The 15863-nt window shown below is 41.4% G+C and overlaps 1 protein-coding gene across 1 annotated transcript; it reads right to left on the reverse strand.

Annotated features, from left to right (window-relative positions):
- Positions 1–3567: 3567 nt before the first annotated feature.
- slc25a37 (solute carrier family 25 member 37) lies at positions 3568–15034 on the reverse strand. The gene is made up of 4 exons (XM_061672191.1): positions 14737–15034; positions 9946–10174; positions 9200–9256; positions 3568–8391 (listed from the first exon to the last, which is right to left on the reverse strand). Exons 1-4 carry the CDS (start codon positions 14929–14931, stop codon positions 7865–7867), a joined length of 1008 nt encoding a protein of 335 aa, XP_061528175.1. The 5' UTR covers positions 14932–15034; the 3' UTR covers positions 3568–7864.
- Between the last annotated feature and the right edge of the window lie 829 nt (positions 15035–15863).

A 15863-nucleotide genomic window follows, 5' to 3' on the forward strand; every position in this document is an offset into this window, starting at 1 on the left:
TTTTTGTGACATTTTTGTTTGTTGGTGTGCCGTGAGATTTTTCAATTGTAAAATATGTGCCTTGGCTCCATAAAGGTTGGAAATCACTGATCTAGTGTCAGGTGGGTCATTTGGTTCATTTGAGAAAGTTTCAGGACATGTTGGGTCTCATGCTAAATTCTACAAGTCTCATACTAACTTTATGTTAAGTGGTCAAGGTCTAAAGTCACCGACAAGTCCCAGGTCATGCGACTCAAATTTGGAGCTCGTTCAAGATCTTGTGAGTCAGGTCTCAAGCAGCTAAATGCTGGTTCTGGGTCTAGAGATCCAGGTCTAAAGGAAGGCCCAAGTGGGTAATTTGGTTCATGTCTTGAGAAAATACAAGGTTATGTGATTTACCTGTCGGTGTCTCGGAGGTCCTATAGGTCCCATGCTAGCCCGCACATAAAGTGATCCTGGTCTAAAGATCGTAATCATTACCACAAATTTCAAATAAGTCCCAGGTCATTTGGATCAATTTTGAAGCTAGTACAAATGGTGATTCAGGTCTCTAGCAAGTGCAACAGGTCTAATGTAGTCCACGGTCAAGTAGTCCAGGTCATGTTCTTCAGGTTTAAAGGCAGTATTAAAGAGGTCAAATTTAGGGTCTTGTGCTTTGGGTATAATTCTAGCCACAGGTAATGTGGACACACACAGGCTCACGGGGACACACGGGGCCTCTCGCAAAGTGTATTTTCTTGGCCGGGTTATTTAACTCTGGGTAGCAACAAAAGTTAAGAAGGAGGAACTGGAACCCCCTCTCTCACTCAAAACAATCATGTCTGAGCTGAGATGTCAACATGGCTGAGCTTCGGCACTTCACCGTTCTCACAGTCGTCGGGTAAGTTGAGCACTTCTGTTATATTTCAATTAATTGTATACTCCCCAGTCACTGATGGTCTAGTGGTACACTCGCCTGACTTTGGTGCAGGCAGCGTGGGTTCAGTTCCCACTCAGTGACGGTGTGAATGTGAGTGCGAATGGTTGTCCGTGTCTATATGTGCCCTGCGACTGACAGGCGACCAGTTCAGGGTGTAGTCCGCCTTTCGCCCGAAGTCAGCTGGGATAGGCTCCGGCGTCCCGTGACCCTAACCAGGATAAGCGGTGTTGAAAATGGATGGATGGATACTCCCCAAAAATACAACATCAAGCCAAGCCAGCCGGGTTGGCAGAGCGTCGTGCTGGCTGCCGTGGCTGCTCACAGCCGACCGCGAAGATCGTGAGGCAGTGGAAAAGAACTTGGAAGAAAACATTTTTCAAAGGAACCAGCCGTGGGATCGAGCCTCTCGCTCGCCGTGGCTGCTCAGAGCGCACTGACGACCCGCTGAAGAGGAGCGACGGGGAGCTGTCTTCCTGGTTCTATTTCGTTGAGTGAGCTTGTGCAGACACAGGCGGGGGCAGGAACTGAAATGAGGCTAGATTAAATTCTTGCTAGCATTTTGAAAATTTGCATACTCTTCCTTTAATATTAAATGTTTTTGGTGATAATATTTACTGGACATGGGAAACATAACTAATAGGTGTCAGATAATTATAACAGATTTCAAAAGCAGGACCAAGTGGCCTAAATTACATAATCACCTTTTGTCAAACTAACAACTGTTTTTTAATATATATAAATTTATTGAACATGACAAGAAAAAAAACTTCTGCACACAAAGAATCCATCCATTCATCTATTTTCTGAGCCGCTTCTCCTCACTAGGGTCGCGGGCGTGCTGGAGCCTATCCCAGCTATCATCAGGCAGGAGGCGGGGCACACCCTGAACTGGTTGCCAGCCAATCACAGGGCACACACAAACAAACAACCATTCGCACTCGCATTCACACCTACGGGCAATTTAGAGCTGTCAATAACCTACCATGCATGTTTTTGGGATGTCGGAAGAAACCGGAGTGCCCGGAGAAAACCCACGCAGGCCCGGGGAGAGCATGCAAACTCCACACAGGGGGGACCGGGGATTGAACCCCGGTCCTCAGAACTGTGAGGCAGACGCTCTAACCACTCGGTTAGAGCGTCAATTTGATCCTTAACAATCATGTTCAAAAGGGATAGTAAGAAGTCATAGACTTCTAGTCCTACTCCCTAGTTTCAGACATCGCTCACAGCAAAAAGTCTCTAATTTCAGTTTGTCAAGTATGTCGAGTTCAAAGTTGTACAAGAAGGAGAAAAAAGAAACAATGAATGCTGAGAAAAGAAAATAAGTAATAAAGCAGAGATTGATGGATTTTTTAAGGTAATTCAGTGGAGTTTTGCATTGATCCTTGTTGGTCTTTTATTAATTATTAATATTATTATTTAATTTTAAGGTTCCTCTAAGTGTATAGTTAGTTCTCTTCGATTGAAACAGTTTCTGAATACTGGAAAGTAATGTATAAGAGGCTGTTCAAAACATAATTTGGATACTTTTATAGTCAGATAAGTCTTGAAATTGTGAAACTTCCAGCATAATTTGTTGATTAATATTCCAACAAATGTTGGAACAGATACTCATCAATTCTATGCCATTTATCGTGAGTCTTTTCATCATGTTCACTGGTCAATTTCCAAATATGATACATTTTGTTTTATTTAAATTTCAAATAAGTTTATTTACATCAAACCAGTCAATTTTTTTCAAGTTCATATTCAACATTATACAGATGTTCCAAGTTGTCTCCAGAACAAAGTAAATTAGTGCAATCTGCGAATAAGACGGTTTTCGATTTTATCTGTTACTTCACATATTATTTATGTATAGATTAAACATTAATGAGCCCAACACAGAGCTTTGAGGCACTCCACAAGTAACTGGTAGTATTTGTGATTTCTGACATTTTAGTTTAACATATTGACCCCTGCTTTGTAAATAACTGCTTAACCATGCTGGTGCAATACCTTTGATGCCATAGCTTTTCAGTTTTTTAAATCAATAGCCCGTGATCCAGCGTCAAGTGGCTGTTGATGGCCCCATGACTGGGTTTGCGTTGACACCCCAAATGACAAGCTACGCCCCTAACTGGTATTATGCCAAGTATATAAACCTTTATTGTTATGGAATTGCCCTTTAAGATGAGTCATCCCATTTTAGAGAGGGTCCAACACACTACAACTAAAACTGCACACCAAAAAAATATGCCCATTCAAGGCAGAACTGGATGTGTGAGTTACAACACAAATATGTAAGCATAGGTCATACATGCAAATTCAATAACATTCATATAGCAAATGTAGAAAACTGGATTCTTAGACTATATTATGTGATCCTGATTTTGAGATTGTCCATGGTTGTGTGGTATACGTGGAATGCTGAAGGGGTTCAGGTCTTGTGAAAGTGACAGGTCATGTGACTTTACATGACTCATTCTTCCTTAAGGCAGGCGGATCTAGAATTCCAATGTAGTCCTATACTGCCCCCTGCTGTGATCATGACAGATTAACACATTGGACAATTTGGAGGCTGGGTGAGCTGTTTTTCTTGTTGGTTAACACATATCTGAAAGCAAATCTTGGATGAGGCTTTGATCAAATAAAACAAATATTGATAAAGCACAGACACCAATCCCATCATATCTCACTTGTTTATTTCAGCTCCAGTGTTACATGCTGTAGCAGCATTGTCGCAATGATTTCTTGCATGCATGATCAAACATTCCAACGCCATTTCAGTTATTTGTGCGTAAACAGCGTAACATATTTACATGTAAAAATATATATATGTACCCACACAAGCACACATCACTATTCTGCACTGTGTGCTGTGTATGCAGCGCTAGAGTGACCTACAGAGAGATGGCGAGCATATTTTCTTCACTTGGATTGGAGACATGATTACCTAATAAAACATAGATGACGCAAATGCATATATAAATTTCAAAGAAAGAATTCCCATTTGCTCATGGGAAACTCTGCAAGCGCAACTATGGCTTATATAAAGTGTGTATTCAGATTGAATGATAAAAAAACTGCAATCATTAAACACATCAAAACATACTAAAACCCCAAAAAACAAAACGGTTCCTCTTCAACTGCCACTATTCGGGTGGGTAGATTTTGAGCGCAAAAAAAGCTGCCATCCATTTTTGAAACAATGCTGAGCAGGAAGGGACATGCAGTGGTCACCACAATGTGACTGTAAACATACACAAAAATAAGCGTCTGGATGTGAGTCAGGAGGGCTAATGGAGTGGACTTGGTGGAGGGCTTCGGGTTAAAAAGCAGATGCATAAAAAAATACCATTTGATACAATGTCTTTGGTGGGTTGTACACATTGACCAAAATAAACACTACAATGTGGCTTTTTTTCTGTTTAAAGATGCAGGAATGGCTTAAAAAAAGCAATGGAGTGAAAAATGAGTAAAATCTATATTTCATATTTGATATACAATACAATCTGGAACATGTATGTTCAATCACAAAGGCTGTCATTCAGGTCTCTGACAAGCCATGTTCAGACCTCCAATAGCTGCCCCGTGTCGAGTCTACTGGACTGTATATCCATCCATCCATTCTCAATACCGCTCATCCTCTTCAGGGTCGCGGGGCACTGGAGGCTATCCCAGCTGACTCCGGGCGAAAGGCAGAATAGACCCTGAACTGGTCGCCAGTCAGTCGCAAGGCACAGATAGACATGGACAACCATTCACACTCACAATCACACCGTCACTGAGTGGGAACTGAACCCACACTGCCCGCACGAAAGTCAGGCGAATGTACCACTACACCAGCAGTGATTCTGTACTGTGGTGTGTGTGTGTGTGAGATTTAACAGCATTGTCTTGTGGGGCAATAGGCGAACATTCAGTGGACACCATGCCGAGCAACACTTCTTCAAGAACAAACAGCTGTAGGGGCAAATAGAGATGGGCAGGCCATCAATTCATTGATCTTCAAGAATTGTGAACGGACTTAGTGGGACTGTTGTTTAATCAATCCTTGATATGTCCATCAATTCATCCATTTTCTATAGTCCTTTTTATCAGTCGATTTGCGGGTGTGATGGAGCCTAGCCGACTTTGGGGGAGAGGTGGAACAAAGTGTCATGAAAAAGTATTGGCCCTCTTCTCAAATTCATATATTTTTGCATAGGTTCCCCACTTTGTTTAAGATCATCATTCAAATGTAAATATCAGACAAATATAACCCAAGTGAACTTTAAATTCTGTTTTTAAATGGTAATTTCATTTATTAAGGGGGGGGGGAACTATTCAAAGTTAACCTGACCCTGTGTGGAAAAGTAATGGCCCCTTAAACCTAATAACTGGTTGGGCCATCCCTCAGCAGCAACAACTGAAATCAAGCGTTTTCTATCACTGGCAACGAGTATTTCACATTTGTGTGGAGATATTTTGGCCCACTCTTCCTTACACAATTGTTTGAATACAGCAATAATGTTTTCGAGGGTGATTTTAAGGTCATGCCACTGTATTTCAATCGGATTAAAGTCTGGTCTTTGACTAGGCCACTCTAAAACCTTCATTTTGTTTTTTAAGCCATTCTGAAGTTGTCTTGCTGGTGCGTTTTTGGATCATTATCCTGCTGCAGAACCCAAGCGTTCTTCAGCTTGAAGTCACAAACTGATGGCTCAGCATTCTCCAAGATTTTCTGTTAAACAGCAGAATTCATGGTTCCATCAATCACAGCAAGTTGTCCAGCTGCTGAAGGAGGAAAGCAGCCCATGACCATCACACTACCACAACCATGTTTGACTGTTGGTATGATGTTCTTTTTCTGAAATTAGGTGCTACATTGAGCCAGATGTAACGAGACACACCTTTCAAAAAGCTCAACTTTCATCTTGTCAGTCCATATAATACTCTCCCAAAAGTGAGAAATTTTTTTGCAAAATCAAAATGAGTCTTTATGTTGTTTGTCCTGAGTTCCTTTGTGGCCTCCTGGATGAGTCATTGCTGTTCTCTCGGGGTAACTCCTGGGAAGGTTCACCGCTGTTCCATGTTTTCTCCATGTGAGGATAATGGCTCTCCCTATGGTTCGGTGGAATCCTAACGCTTGAGAAACGGCTTTTGTAACCCTTTCCAGACTGACAGATGTCAATTACTTTATTTCTTGACTTCTGGAATTTCTTTGGATCGTGTCATTTTCTTGCAGCTTTTTTAGATCTTTTGTCTCACTTGATTTTGTCAGGAAATATTCTGTTTAAGTGATTTCTTGATTGAACGGGTCTGCAGGTAATCAGGCTTCGGTGTGATCAGTGAAAATTAACCAAAAATTATGATTAGCCACAGTTAATTCATGATTTAACAAGGGGGGTAATTACTTTTTCACACAGGGGTAGGTAACTTCGAATCGTTTTTTTCCCCCTTAATAAATGAAATCACCATCTAAAAACAGCATTTTAAATTAACTTGGGTTATATTTGTCTGATATTTACATTTGTTAGATGATCTTAAACGAAGTGGGGAAATTATGCAAAAACATAATTTGAGAATGGGGGCCAATACTTTTTCACAGCACTGTACAACTTGGATTGGTTGCCAGCCAATCGCAGGGCACATGTAGACAAACAACCATTCACACCTATGCAGTGCTGTACCTGAACAAGTGCAAAGTGAACAATGTCGGAGACTGAATGCAACTTTCATCATCGTCCCTGTCATACTGTGTAGGGTGTTTGCATATTAAAGACTATAGTCCTACTTTTGTTTTAATTCCTCATTAAAAAAAAAAAAAGACCATTCAAGCAACAAGTGTCAGGGCATGTAGGGTGAAAGCTGCAGCTGGCTACTAGTGTTGATCGGAAGGGTGGCAACAATGGGGAAATGCCTGGATTTAGATGAGAAATAGCCCGTCACCAACATAACGAGGAAATTAAAATAAAATTATGAACAAGTTCATTTTTTTTTTTAACAGTAAACTTAGTTCAGATTTTTGAATGATAAACTATGAACTGAACTAGTTCATTTTAAAATTTATGAACTGAACTTTGAACTAGTTTGTGTAGAAAATAAACTTTCCCAACACAGCACCTATGGAGAATTTAGTCTGCAATTAACCAAACTTGCCTGTTTTTGGAATGTGGGAGAAAGCAGGAGTTCAAACCACAAACATCAGAACTGTGAGGCAGACGCGCTAACCACAATTACATCATTCCGCCTATCATGAAAGATCGGTGGCAAAATGTAACGTAATATTTGAGTGCAACCAGCAGGTGCGCTGTTGATTCAGTCAAGGCCAGTTTGCTGTTTAATGTACAGCCTAACGGGATGTCAGCGATGGGAAGTTGAGCTACAGTACATCCACACAGATCTATTCAGCTCAATACGGCGCTGCCATGGAAACAGGAGTTCAGAACATTCAGAGAGAATCTTTCATAAATTGCGTTAAAATAAAATGTTTTAAAAATCATTGTGGATCAAAGAAATTTAGTCAAATGCCCATCCTTAATGGCAAAAATGGCAAAAACATAAAAGAAAATTGGAAAAAAATTGCTTTAAAAACGGAAAGATTTGCTCTGTTAAAGAGCAAAAGAGGCACTTGGAAGTTGGAAGATTCATTTTTCCGTTGGGAGTGGAAAAAAGGGTGAGTTTGCTTGTTCCTTATAAATACACACAGAAGTAAAACAAATAAAGCAGCGATGTGTTGCTTCCTTCTGCACCCAGTAAAATACAAGTCACACAAATAAATAAATATTAAGAAGTCTAAACATCATTTAAGAAAACATGGTTATGTGTGTAGGAAAGAATGTTGAAAGACGACTGTGTGAATTTGTCCTCGATTCATTTGCCCTTGAGTGACGTCATTGTGAAAAGAAAAGAAAAGAAAAGAAAACGTGCCGACGTCAGTGCAGTAACAAGAAGGTGTGTCACAGCTCAGCGACTTCCTCAAACATCACGGAGCAGCCACATTCACTTTCCGTTCCAGGAAGGATGTCTCGCCTCCTGCTTGGTCAGGAAGTACTTGAAGAACTCATACACGGACCAGGCAATGGCCGTGGAGGGCATCTGGTATATTACTCGAGCCTGCACCCCTTTGAAGAAAGCCGCCAATCCGCCGAGCTTGTACACTGTCCTGAAAGTGTTGGCCATTCCCGACAAATGGCCGCTGATGTTCATGGAGCTGAGCGCCACGTTTTCTTGCGTGTTGAGCAGCGTCTTGCACACGTCAAGAGGCGTGGTAACGACAGCCGAGATGGCGCCGGCCGCGGCCCCGGACACGATGTGCGTGCCGGGGTGGTAGTGTCTGTGAGGGTTTAGCCACTCCTGCATGGTCTCGTAGGTGATGAAGTGAACAGCCTGGAAGGGGATGTTCATGGTCAGCTGCGTGCTGTAGCTGCGGTAGAAGGCGCTTGCGCCCTCCGTGCGTGTCACCGTGCGAACGCAGTCCCAAAGTCCACGATAGGGCGACTTGTACATTTGCATCCTCTGCTTCACCACTGAGCCATGATGACAGAAACATTTAGGAAGCTTCAATGAAATGTACACTTTTCCTAAATTGAATATGACTGCAAAAAATGCTCATTAGGTGTTAACTAACAGATTGCTCGTACTGTTGGTGGGCATATTGACGCCAAATAGCGTGCTCTAGATTGTGTGCTCCCTTACTCTAACAGACTGCGTGCTGCTGGCGTCAGGTGTAAAAGCTTTTGAGTACGACATTTAAAACTGGGTTTTACGCTTAGATAGTGCCAACGGTTTTTACCATGGAAAATTTGGGAGTGCAAAATGAGGTTTGAAGCAATGGAACTGTCAGTGGAAGACATTGAATTACAGAACAGACACCTATGGCTCAGTTAATTTTGGCGATGCCCGCAACTGCATAAAAGCAATGTTTTGCTTGATTTAACAATTCCGAAGTACGTAGGAATTGTATGCATTTACACATCTGGCGTAACATTGCATTTAAACTAAGGACAGCACACCCAAGAAATGGTTCTGGGAGAGACTAATACCGATTATCACAGTGAGCTCAAATGACCCAGATGTGAGCAAACACAGTTTTGTCAACATGTAGGTGATGGCCCAAAGCCATCCTACAGTATGTAACTATTGTAATTAACTAGCTGATGAGTGTGAAACTTTATACAGTTATTTATTTATTTTAATGTATAGCAATGAAGCAAAATTCAATACCTTCAATTTTGGATTAGGCTATTTGTCCGATTACACTGGATTAATAATTCATATCAGTCAGTCCTTGTCAGTATATTTTTAAGGACTAGTGTTGCGTTGTGCTGTGCTTACCTTCGGCAGGGTTCATGACCGCGTCATGGAGGACAGTGGCCACGCTGCCTGCAACACCTGTGAAGACAATAGTATAATAATAATAAGACAATAAATAGTCAAAGGACACATGAACAATTTACTTTTAATGGAATATATGAGAATCAGAATCATCTTTATTTGCCACGTATGTCCACAGTCACTGAGCAGTAAAGGGTTGCTAGTTATCTGGTAATGCCGGTACATTTATTTAATAAAAAATTTTTGACACTTGTGCAAATTGAAAATATGAAAATAGTAGTGCCTGTAGATTGTGTCCCCACTCATTAAGTGTGAAATTAATCCACACATCAAATATTTTGCTGTCTCCCAATTTCTGAAAATGTTTCTGTGTGCTTGTCCATTGAGCACATGGACATGCAGTGTGCTGCCTCTACAAGTGAAAATGGTTTTACTGTCATTATGGGCTGTGCTCATGCAAGTAGAAGCCACTCTTGCCATAAGGCTCAGGCTCTACCCCAGTCATCATGGTAACAAAAGCAGGACGCTTCATTGGCCCAGCAGCATATGGGGCGGGGCATAGTAGCTCACTTGCAAGAAATAAGCAGGCTAATTTTAGCGAGACAAGAAAGTTATAAATATTAATCTTTAGGGTATTTTGAGGAAAAGGTTGTCACAGAAAACAGTTTTAAATTGCGGGAAAAAAATGCATAAGGGGTCTCCTACTAACACTTAAATCATGATATTTAGGGTAGGACATTTCGTACCGTTAGCCAGATGGCTGTTGGCTCCATTTTTAATGACGTCACTGAGGGAGTGCTTGACCCGTTCGTAGCACGCAAAATAGAGCGCGTGGGCGGGACCGGCGCCCATCATGGTGATGTTGAGACCCCTTAGTGGTCTGAGGAAACCTTCTGTGCGGATGATCCGTCTCAGGGCTTCGTACACGCCTCTATAACGAGCATTGGGGTCAGGCTGCAGGCTCTGCATCCTTGTCTGAAAATATAAAAAGACACGAAGATTATGACTTTTGCTCAAGAGCGTCATAGTCTGGATATGCGTCATGGTAGCGTAAAGAGAAAAACGCATCAAAATAGAATCGGAAGATCGGAATAAGGCCTCTTCTAAATGTGTGGGGGGGGGAAACCTGATATCTATCAAATATCTGGCAATGAGAGTGCAATATACAGATTGGATATACAGTACCGGATTTTGATGCACTTAAAAGTCTTAACTTTTCTGCAAAATGGATGGGACGCCTTATAATGGCGCACCTTATGTGTGCACAGAGTTCCAAAATCTGGAAATGTTGTGTGACTTTGATGAGCGTTCCACTTGACTGACTCGGAGCATTTCCTGCCGACACGCTGCTCATATAGAGGAAAGGCGGACGTGACTGAGGACAGCATGCGGACGTTAAAGGGGGAAGGGTGCACGTGAAAGAGGATGCTAAACGCACGCCCCCAGTAGGTATATAGTGCCGGTATATGCATTGTGCAAAAGAACATCGGTTTGGCTAAGGACCACCGAAAATGGCACCTATGAAGAGACACGCTTACGAAGCACACTTTAAACTGCAAGCTATCAGTTATGCGAAGGAACATGGGAATCGAGCAGCCGCGAGAGAATTCAAGATCAACGAATCCATGGTTCGCAAGTGGAGGAAGCAGGAAAATGTCGGCATCATTGCTGAGTAGCCCCCCGGCAACGAGACTGACTCAGACAATGACGAGAGGGAACCCGGCATGTTTGATGGAGAACTTCCCCAGCTGTTAATTTCGGATACAGAAGATGAGGACTTTGATGGATTTGTGGATGAGGATTGATCAAAAAATAACGTGAGTACATTGTTAAATACTTCAATAAAGTACAACCGAACTCACTGTTTACATTGTTAAATGCTTCAATAAAGTACAACCGAACTCAGTTTTGCTCCCACTGCCTTTTTAAAAACATACGCTAGCATACCTGCTAGCGTATGTTTTTGACGGTCTGGTGTGTGAGGCCAAGGCAACGCTTTGTTTTAGTCCAGCATGCCAAGTTATCTGCACAGCACAAAGCCTGTTTTTATTTGCGGGGAGATGGAGCCGGCGCTGGCTGGGGAAGATAGGCTCGGTCTATCTTCCTCGGCATGTTCCAATGTGTTTCCTTCCTTTTTGCGCTCACAATAAAGTACAATTACGTTTCCGTTTAATACAGATGTGGGAACTTGGTGCAACAAAAATCTTGGTTGATGTTGATGTGTGTCAATTAGACCTGCACAAATCACATTGTTCTTACAAGGGCAATAAGTCACTTTATTATTCTGATCTAGCAATCAAAACCCTTAAAATAAACTGAATAAGAATCTATACTTTATACAGAATAGAGCCAAAATGAAAAACAGAACATCAACAATGACACAACTCCTCCAGGCAGTATTATTCCACTCAGTACGACAATGGCATTGAATCAATAGTTCGAAGCATTCAAAGATTCCAACTACACACGTAATATGATGAATAATAAGAAACATAAGTGCCAATATTTACTCTGTAACTATCCACTGTTTCAGCCTCCACTGAAGAAAGAATAAATGGTAGTAATAATTTCAGTGAAAACATCAGAGGGTTTCTTAAATGGGCAGTTACCCCAAAATGGCAAAATTTAGTCTTATTTAACCACTTATTACACACATTGTAGATAGCTGGGCAGTGTGTGGGATATGCCAAAATCTCGTAGCTGTATACCCAATGGGAAAGCAATTGCATAACATGAAGGAAACAAATTTTAAGAGACTTATTATTGCACTGGTATGTGTGCAAATGTTTGGCCACTTCTGAGTTTCATTATTCTGCTACATTTTTATGATGACAGTGATTCTAATGAGAACACTAAAACAACTTCATAGTGACATTGACTTAATTGTTTCATTTAAGTGGTTAATTCCTTCCTGTTTTGAGCTACAGTATATTACATACAGTTATGGTGTCAAACTTTCACTATCCAGTGGTAAACCATGTCAAAGTTGTAGTAGAGCCTCGATTCTGGCCATTTCCTAATCAACACTTTACAAGGGCGATGACGTGCACACCCTTCACTGTGGGAGGTTGATTTCAAGACTGTGTAGCACAGATAAGGCCCCAACAAACACACCTTCCACACTATTGGCGCAAACCTCTCTGTGTGCCTTGTTTGATATCTTGGGAGGTCAAGGCAATAGTCTGCAGGTCCCCTGGACTCCAAATAAACACACCTAACATTTATTCCCAGTAGAAGCCAAGTACGACTGTGGCTGTTACGGCACTTGAAAAAAAAAAAATCCAAATCTGCTCAAGAGGAAATGACAAAAGGAGTTTGAGTAATGGAGGAGAGTTTAGCAACATTCAGAGTGGATAGTGGAACATCATGTCTGCTCTGATTTTGAATCATTTTTCTAACAGGAAATAACAGAAACAGAAATACCATACGTCTAATTGAAATAACGGTCTATATATGAAATAACTGTCACCATGAGAAACCTTAATTTAACTGTAATTTATGTCATATTTGAATATTCTTAACTGTCACACAAGTGTAAAAAAAAAAAAAAAAAAAAAAAAACTGCTAACTTCTTTAAGTGGCTAAACCTAAAAAAAAAAAAAAAAAAAAAAAAACAATCCCTTACCTTTAACAATGAAGGCAAATGCCACTTTTTAAACATTCCTATTTGTCATGCAAGTATAAAAAGATGTTCAGTGGTACCTCAATTTACGAGTGACCTGAGCTGATATACGATCTGTCGTTTCACCAATTTTTTTGTCTTGAATTGAGAGTAAAAATCTGGGTTATGAGCGCTAAAAAAACCTTCCAACAAGCATGTGATCGGCACACATTACTGAAAATGTTGGCCATATTCCAAATTGTACGACTTTGCGACAAAGTAACTAGATTCTTCGGACCTTCCAGTTAGAACTCATCTGGAAAATAATATGGAGCAATGCAACGAGTGTTACTCCTCTGCCAAAGTATAATATTTTATTAGGTTTATTATTTGGACACCAAGTGAGAAGGATGCTCACTAACCATACGTGACGATCGGCAACTCAAAGGACATCAAAACTCTAAAAATATAAATAAGCATACATTGTGATTAATACGAATAATGCACTCTCAATCCTAATAAATACATGTTAGTTGTGATTTTTATACCTTTCTAAGGCTACAGAAACTCATTTCAGCTAAATCACATTAGTGTGTGAGGATAATACTACAATGGCTAGCACCCTGACCTACATCATGTCAATGATTGCTAGACTTTAGGGTCTATAACTAACATTTTAACAGAAACAGGAAGACTTGACACTATTCCACAATACAATACAAGACTATGTGAATAGTTACACTAATAGGTTAGTAACTTTATTATTAGGGCCCGAGCACTCTTTCTTGGGCTATCAACATGCTCAACAACATACCAATGTTTGCAAGCATGTGCATCCTGGTGAAAATGCTTTTATTTTAGGGGTCCCCAACACAACACACAAATTTGCTAAGCCATCCATTGCTCTTGTGCTCTCTCAATATATTATATGCATTTGGATTGTTTAAAAAGTGTTGTGAAAACTGTATGGGGAATGTAGTCTTTTGGTGTATGTCGGCGACAAGTTCCCACCAGTTGATGGACAGCCTTGATGAAAGAAAGATGTGTTTTTCTACGCTCCTCTTTTTTCTTTTTTGGACTATTCAACTCACCCATAATCCTAGGCGCCGCATGGTTAATTCTGCAGTTCATGTTTGAACATGCGGACTTTGTATCACCGGGCTTGTAGATTTATTTTTATTTTTTTAATAAACGACGAGCATTTTTTAGATCCCCAGCATTGGTGTGGATGTGGATTTTTCTCTCTCGTCTTCTCTTCACCACACCGACCTGAAAAGTTACAGTGTGCTTAAAGATGTTAACGTTTTTAAGTGAAATAAATGCTATAAAAAACCATGCCTCGGATGCATGTAAATAGGACATTTTTATATCGCGGACTTCACTTTATTGTGTGGGTCGTCTGGAACATAACCCCAGCGATGGAAGGGGGATTTACTGTATTCTCATTCATTTCAATGGAAGAAGCTGTTTTGAGAGAAGAGTTATTTGAGTTACAATTGTGGTTACACAATGTATCATACTCATATGTCAAGGCATAATTGTATAAGGTATTGTTAAGTTAAAAAAAAAACATTTAATGAAGTTTATTGCTAGCCATCAACCGAGACTTGGCAAGAAACTTCCTAGTCACACTGACAGAGGCTAAACTGAGCGGTAAACTGTCGGCTTGGGGAGGGAAAAAAACAACGAAGTTTGTTTATGCTATCGACGTTAGCTAGCGCCCTCTAAACTAGCCTGCAGAAATGAGCTAAACATCACAAGCTAACTGTGGTCAGGCAAGTTGGATAATTTAAAGCTAACGCTTGTTAGCCATGTACTGCAGTACGTAGCCAGCCGACAAGCCGTCTGTGGTGCTGTGGACTTGAGACGTGAATAATGGCCAAGTTGGTGGCATGAGTCGGGTTAGAAGGAGGTGTGGTAGGTGTGCGTCCGTTACCTTGACGGAGTCCACGGGGTACATGACCGTGTGCTCCAGGACTCCAGCCACTGCGCCCGCTGTCATGTGCGTCGTCACCGAGACATGAGGCGGCAAGCTCTCGTAGTCGCCGTTGTCCGGAGCGGGCTCGCCAACTTGGCTCGCCGTCTGCGACATTTCCAGCGGTGCCAGCACACGCTCCGAGCTCAACTCCATGCGTGGCGAGCTTCCCCTCCTCCCTGGACTCCGAGGACCGCTTGTCAGGGTGTTATCGGCAGCGTGGACAGCCACAACATCATCAACCGTCACTACTTGCTGTAGTAGGAGAACCGAAGTGATGTTTTCCCAGAAAAGGTGTGGCTCCCGGAAAAACTAACCAATTGGATGACGGATGCTCGTAAAGTGGGCGGGCTTTTGTGTTGAGGTGGCCAATGAGAGGTTTTCTCTCTGACACTTGTCTCTCCCGCTGTCATGGTCTCATCCATTACGAGCTCTCATTTAGACTTTTGACAAAGTTGAAATTTTTCGTTCACATACATGAGCTTTTTGACATACACACTGTATTCAAAATATGATATAAAAATATAAATAACATTTCAATTAAAAAATGAAAATAGGTTCTGTACTCAATTCAATTTTATTTATAGAGCACTTGAAAAAACAACAGGCGGCACGGTGACCGACTGGTTAGAGCGTCTTGCCTCACAGTTCTGAGGACCGGGGTTCAATCCCCGGCCCCGCCTGTGTGGAGTTTGCATGTTCTCCCCGTGCCTGCGTGGGTTTTCTCTGGGCACTCCGGTTTCCTCCCACATGCCAAACACATGCATGGTAGGTTAATTGAAGTCTCTAAATTGCCCGTAGGTGTGAATGTGAGTGCGAATGGTTGTTTGTTTGTATGTGCCCTGCGATTGGCTGGCAATGAGTTCAGGGTACTGTACCCCGCCTCCTGCCCGATGATAGCTGGGATAGGCTCCAGCACTCCCGCGACCCTTGTGAGGATAAGCGGTACAGAAAATAGATGGATGGATGAAAAAACAACAGCTGAAACAAAGTGATCTACAAAAATAAAATAAAACGTTAAACATAAAACAAATATAAAAAGTAAATAAATGTTGCACAAAACAAAATCATTCGGTGACATCGATAAT

The sequence above is a fragment of the Phycodurus eques genome, chromosome 3 (assembly GCF_024500275.1).
Source record: "Phycodurus eques isolate BA_2022a chromosome 3, UOR_Pequ_1.1, whole genome shotgun sequence".
In the NCBI taxonomy this organism is placed as follows: Eukaryota; Metazoa; Chordata; class Actinopteri; order Syngnathiformes; family Syngnathidae; genus Phycodurus; species Phycodurus eques.